Consider the following 6,791-nt stretch of genomic DNA (forward strand, 5'->3'; position numbering starts at 1 on the left):
GTCAGTGAAGCGTCCAGAGCTCGTGTTTAGCTGCTAGCTGTTGACTGGAGGTTCACTAACGAGGCTTAAAGTAGTGTACCGTAGTTTAAAAGTAGTGTACTGTAGTCTTAAAGTAGTGTACCGTAGTTTAAAAGTAGTGTACCGTAGTCTTAAAGTAGTGTACCGTAGTTTAAAAGTAGTGTACCGTAGTGTTAAAGTAGTGTACCGTAGTTTAAAAGTAGTGTACCGTAGTCTTAAAGTAGTGTACCGTAGTCTTAAAGTAGTGTACCGTAGTTTAAAAGTAGTGTACCGTAGTCTTAAAGTAGTGTACCGTAGTTTAAAAGTAGTGTACTGTAGTCTTAAAGTAGTGTACCGTAGTTTAAAAGTAGTGTACTGTAGTCTTAAAGTAGTGTACCGTAGTTTAAAAGCATTGTACTGTAGTCTTAAAGTAGTGTACCGTAGTTTAAAAGCATTGTACCGTAGTTTAAAAGTATTGTACTGTAGTCTTAAAGTAGTGTACCGTAGTTTAAAAGTAGTGTACCGTAGTTTAAAAGTAGTGTACCGTAGTTTAAAAGCATTGTACTGTAGTCTTAAAGTAGTGTACCGTAGTTTAAAAGTATTGTACGAGATATTCACGTTTGAGGTACTTGTACATTTTTCAGTTAGCTTTAGTTTTACTTCATAGATGTAAATTATACATATAAATATAACTCAGCTAATCAACTATGATATATTCTCATAGGTACAACTACCCAGAAGTGTATAAATAAAGTACATTATGTCATTATAATCAGGCCCACCTTTACCAACAGTACCAATTCAATAGAAGTAGTACAATATACATTATTGTGAGTTTTAGATGCATCACAAGTAGATGGATATACATTATTCTGAAATGTTCATTTGCATAATGATAACATGCTTTTTGGATTAGATGTTTATGCTTTTGTGCTTGATTTTAAATGCATGGCTTGTACTTGTACCATGCATCGAGCTGACCTCCCTGACCTGAGGCTGATCAGTTGGATGGATCGAGCCGCTAAATAACATTTTATGTGGAAATCACTGTACTAGCTGGTTTCAACTCTATAAGGACCTGTAGGATGACTAAACTCTCACTGGTACGAAGCACCGTGCTCTCATGCCGCGGCCAGTGAGCTTTGTGTTGCTTCTCCATTAAAACATTTTAAAAACCCTCTGACTTTGTTCTGCTTCACTTTATCAAAGTCAACTTTTGCAGAGAGAACGTTCACATGTTGAATATTTACATGTTGAATGTTCACATGTTGAATATTTACATGTTGAATGTTCACGTGTTGAATGTTCACCTGTTTGTTTCTTAGAGTTGTGACTTTACAGCTGCATCATTTAAACTAATAATCATCATGAAACTCTTTTTTTTTTTATATCGTTGGACCTGAAACCTTTTCATTTCTTGCTGTGTCATCTTCATTTCCTCTTAACCAGAAACATACAGACTGATATTTACACATCTGAACAACATCTCACGCCTGTTCCTTTCATTATAACACAACATTATTGAACAGCCTCGTGGCTGCAGAGACACACTCTTTACTTTACAGTATATTAGTTTAGAATCATTTTTAAAAGTTGAAGTGGAATATTTATGAATGACAAAATAAATGTTATCACATCCATAGACAGGTTTTGAAGGTAAAATGTTTATTGTTCCAAATGATTAATGTTTATTAAAATCAATGATATTTGACTTCAGTATTAGACCAATATTCACCAAAAGGAAGGAAATAACCAAAACTGTACACTGAAAATAAAAATGGTAAATCTTTTTAACAACCGTAATCTAAAGAGCAAACAAAGCGTTTAATATTGTGCACATTACAGTAGCTGTGATACACAAGTAAAATACATATTTACACAGTTATTTATAAGTGTAAATACTTCATGTTCTTATGTACAAAAGGTTTAAAAACACTCATCACTATCTGAACACTAGTGGCACACACCTTTTCCTTCTCAGCATTCTAAATGACAGGAGATATGAAAAATAACTATTTACAAAAATCTTTAAAAGCTAAAAACTAATTCCTGCACATTCAGGTGGTTTGAATAGTTAACAATTATAATTTGTTTACTCGCTCTGCGCATTATTAATTCCTGCAAACTGAGTTTTAATGAGAGAAACATGCATTAAGGCACTTATGAGCATCATTGGACAGGTTTTTAGTCCCAACCTCGCCTGCAGATATTAAACTGAAGAACCAGCGGGTGGGGGTGGAGGGCATATCACATAAAGTTCACTAGGACAGACTTTCTTACATCAATATCTTAAAACATAATAACAGACGTGTGTCTGCCACACGGGTCTCACGTCAGCGTTTGCTTTGCAGCCTTCAAGCTCACATTTCATGGATCCTTCTGCCATCTTTCCACTTCTCTGAACGCGTGGTGAAAGAGTGCACGTGTGCTTCATTGTACTCATGGAATGGTGGCATTAAGTGCAGCAGCGGCCGTCAGGAGCTGCAGAGAGCGAGGTGGTGTCCTGACACTGAGGTTTCACAGCTGGAGGGCTCAGATGACGACGCTGCTGCCGCTGCGATAACTCTTGGCCTGAGAGAGACAGACTTTAGATTCACTTCACTCGCAGTCAGGATTTAGCTTCAGAATGGACGATGTGTGCGTTTGTGTACTGGATGCTGTGAGCGCGTCGGTGTCGGCAGCTAAAGCATTGTGTGTCTTACAGAGTACTGCCCGTTCCTCCGTGGTTCTGGCTTCTTCCCAGGTTCGTACTCGGTGTAGTTGGGAGGTTTGTCAACGAAGCCTCCGCCCCCTCTCCTTCCTCCTCCTCCTCCTCCTCCTCTCCTGCTGCTGCCCTCATCATCCGAGCTCCAGGCATCTCCTCCGTTGGCCCGCGATGCCGGCGGAGAGTACCTTCCTCTGGACCTGCTGTCGAACAGGTCGTCTCTGGAGCGGGAGCGGGGCCGGTCCATGCCTCCTCGGGGCTCGCTCTGGCGGCGGCCGTCCAGCGACTCCTCGCTGTAGCTCCTGAGGACGCCGCGAGGCGGCTGGCGCCGGCCCGCCTCCCCTCGCTCGTCCCGGCGGCCGAAGCCGCTGCGGCTGCTCTCGCTGGAGCTCGGGGGCCGAGTCCTGGGCGGCGGGGGGAATCGGACCGGCTCTCTTATCGGCGGCAGCGTGATGACGCGGCGCTCTGTCGGGCCGTCGTCGAGGGCGGAGATCATGCTGGGGGGGCCGGGGGAGAAGGGGGCGCTGACGGGCATGTGCTGGGGGGGCGGGGGCATCTGCAGCATGTGAGGCGGCATGGGCTGCATGTGAGACGCCATGTGATGCATGTGCTGGGGGGGAGGAGGCTGCGACTGATGGGACGACACCAGAAGACCAAAAGACTCGTTAAAACCACCGCGGGGACATTTCAGTGAGCTTTGTGCCCCAACTCAACACGGCAGGCACAGATCATATTCTGTTATTAATTAACGCTAGAAATGCACTTCATCAGGAACGGACAGCTATCGCTCTGACAGATGTCACGCAAAACACGAGATATTCAACTATTCAAGCTTTGCAAAATGACAAAAAGGAGTTAAAATATAGTTGGACACAACTTACTGAACATGAAGAGGAGGAAAGATGAACAGCATGTGGTACGTCATAGTTATTATTATTAATCACCTTGGGGGAATTTACTTAATAGATCATGAGACAATGCAGCGGCTCACTGCTTCAGCTGATCCATGTTCTTTAAAGAGGTATTTTAATATCATTTAATATCACTGTGGATCTCCACCTTGGTCACACGTCACGTCTTTAGAATTAAACTTGTGATTGAGCATAAACCTCTGGCTTCATCTTGATAACCACAAGACAATTATCAACGTTTATCACATTAGATACATAAACATCCTGAGACGGATCTTCTGGTTTGCTTTGACAAGAACTTGTTTGGTAGTTTTTGTGCCCAAATGAATAAATGAAATGTATTTTCTTTAATAACTCAGAATGTATATTCTGTATATTCGAGAGAGTATTATTTGCTTCTCAAACTGATATTAAAAACCTGAAGAAGGAACGGCAGCAACAGTTTACCAAAACAGCCTCAACAGTCTGGTACCTGCAGCAGAGGCGTGGCCATGTCCATCCCCCTCACCTGGCTCTCCAGGTAGTCCAGCATGTGGTTGGAGTTGGCTGGTGTGTGTGTGCCGTGAGCGCTGGGAGCCGGCATGCTGTAAGAGGAAGACTGAGGAGGAGGAAGGGGCATGGGCTTCATCGGGTAGCTCCGCCCTGAAGTTGATCCTGGAGAACGTTACAAAACTCATCAATGTGCAGACGTTTGAGGACGAACGCCGACGGTGCAACGCTGTGTGTGTGTGTGTGTGTGTGTACCCGAGTACAGCAGCGGGTTCATCTGGGAGGAGGCGGGGCCGTACACCGGCTGTCCTCCCATCCAGGGCTGCATGGCCCGCTGCGCTTCCTTCATCATGCGATGCTGCATCATGGCTGCAAGACGAGCAACGTCTTTAATATTCATCAATATTCATCATTTCACTGACGTGTGACACAACCACCAGATGAACGCCACCGAGCGGACAGGAGACCACCAGATGAACGCCACCGAGCGGACAGGAGACCACCAGATGAACGCCACCGAGCGGACAGGAGACCACCAGATGAACGCCACCGAGCGGCGAGCAGGCCGCTAAAGGTTAAAGCCCACAATGCACCAGGGGTTCGTTCCACGGTCGTTAGTCTAAACGTCAGAGTTACAGACCGGAGCTGACTCCAGGAGAGAAGCTCACATCAAGTCTTCTGGAAACTCACTCACTCACACACACACACACACACACACACACACTCACTCACTCACTCACTCACACTCTCACACACACACACACACCTCTCTTGTCTGATTCTTTCCTCACATGATTTATGTCATTTACTTCATATGTTGCTCACGGACAATAAATGTATTTTGTGCACATTAGTAAATATTTTCAGACATTCAAACATGTTTGAATGTTTCTTTCACAGCTTTCCGTAACCTTGTACGTCTATTTTATGACATTTTACATATATTCACCAGACCCATTGTTGTAACTTTATAATAACTTATAATATACATGTTCTAATATTTGGAGAGATTATTCCCTCCCAGGTGGCCTCATGGTGTGTGTGTGTGTGTGTGTGTGAGAGAGAGAGTGTGTGAGAGTGAGTGAGTGAGTGAGTGAGTGAGTGTGAGTGTGTGTGAGTGTGTGTGTGTGTGTGTGTGAGTGAGTGTGAGTGTGAGTGAGTGTGTGTTCCTGACAGCAGGCTGGATTTTACCCAGCAGCCTCTGCAGCCTCTGGACCCTGCTGGAGGAGCTGTGGTACCTTTCTCTGGGCAGCAGCACTGCTGCGGGCAGCATGGACAGCGCACGTAGCAGCAGCATCGCTGCGGGCAGCACTGACAGCAGCAGATACAGAGCAGGAGGATGAGGAGGAGCGCGCCGATGACGATGAACAACACCGTCAACCAGTCTGAGAGCGGAGGGAAGGAAGACATCTTGTTCATGCACGCCTCTGTCACGTGACAGCCATATAGCAACACACACATTACACACTTATTACACACATTACACACTTACTACACACACATTACACACTTACTACACACACATAACACACTTACTGCACACACATAACACACTTACTGCACACACATAACACACTTACTACACACACATAACACACTTACTACACACACATAACACACTTACTACACACACATAACACACTTACTACACACACATTACACACTTACTACACACACATAACACACTTACTGCACACACACTACACACTTATTACACACACACTACACACTTACTACACACACATAACACACTTACTACACACACATAACACACACATAACACACTTACTACACACACATTACACACTTACTGCACACACATAACACACTTACTGCACACACATAACACACTTACTGCACACACATTACACACTTACTACACACACATTACACACTTACTACACACACATTACACACTTACTACACACACATTACACACTTACTACACACACATTACACACTTACTACACACACATAACACACTTACTACACACACATAACACACACATAACACACTTACTGCACACACATAACACACTTACTGCACACACATAACACACACAACACACTTACTACACACACATAACACACTTACTACACACACATAACACACTTACTACACACACATAACACTTACTACACACACATAACACACTTATTACACACACATTACACACTTATTACACACACATAACACACTTACTACACACACATAACACACTTATTACACACACATAACACACTTACTACACACACATTACACACACACACATTACACACTACACACTTGTCTTGGAGTGTGTTTCTTACGGTAAACGATGAGCTTGATTTCTTTGTCAGAGTCTCCTGATGTGTCTCCGTTAGCGTCCACAGCGCAGAAGTAGACGCCGTTATCCCACCACATGACCTCAGTGATCACCAGGTCAGCGTCTACACACACACACACACACACACACACACACACACAGAGTTAAAGTGTAAACAATTATCTGCTGACGAGTGGTTTCAGTATTGATTAATCGGTGGCTTATTGATTAGGTCCTTCATGAGACGTTTAGTGTGTAAAACATCTGATATCATGAAACCTCCTGTCACCATTTTATTAAAAACTATGTGGCAGAAGTTCAGACTCCTCTGACGGGTCAGAGCCGTAAAACAGGAAGAAAACCTTGAACCATGGAAACCCCCAG

At 43.9% G+C, this 6,791-nt stretch overlaps 1 protein-coding gene across 1 annotated transcript in view; it reads right to left on the bottom strand.

Annotated features, from left to right (window-relative positions):
- Nucleotides 1-1,763: 1,763 nt before the first annotated feature.
- The window catches only part of LOC137801980 (immunoglobulin-like domain-containing receptor 1), a 7,799-nt gene continuing 2,771 nt past the window's right edge, over nucleotides 1,764-6,791 (bottom strand). The window contains exons 4-9 of the mRNA XM_068599467.1: nucleotides 6,412-6,531; nucleotides 5,340-5,486; nucleotides 4,357-4,470; nucleotides 4,085-4,266; nucleotides 2,700-3,332; nucleotides 1,764-2,568 (exon numbers count right to left, since the gene is read on the bottom strand). Coding sequence (XP_068455568.1) covers nucleotides 2,530-2,568; nucleotides 2,700-3,332; nucleotides 4,085-4,266; nucleotides 4,357-4,470; nucleotides 5,340-5,486; nucleotides 6,412-6,531 — 1,235 coding nt within the window. The 3' untranslated portion in view covers nucleotides 1,764-2,529. The remainder of the gene's footprint in view (nucleotides 2,569-2,699; nucleotides 3,333-4,084; nucleotides 4,267-4,356; nucleotides 4,471-5,339; nucleotides 5,487-6,411; nucleotides 6,532-6,791) is intronic.

This window comes from Clinocottus analis, unplaced genomic scaffold (assembly GCF_023055335.1).
Source record: "Clinocottus analis isolate CAN_PGR_092001 unplaced genomic scaffold, fCliAna1.0.p SCAF_47, whole genome shotgun sequence".
NCBI lineage: Eukaryota > Metazoa > Chordata > Actinopteri > Perciformes > Cottidae > Clinocottus > Clinocottus analis.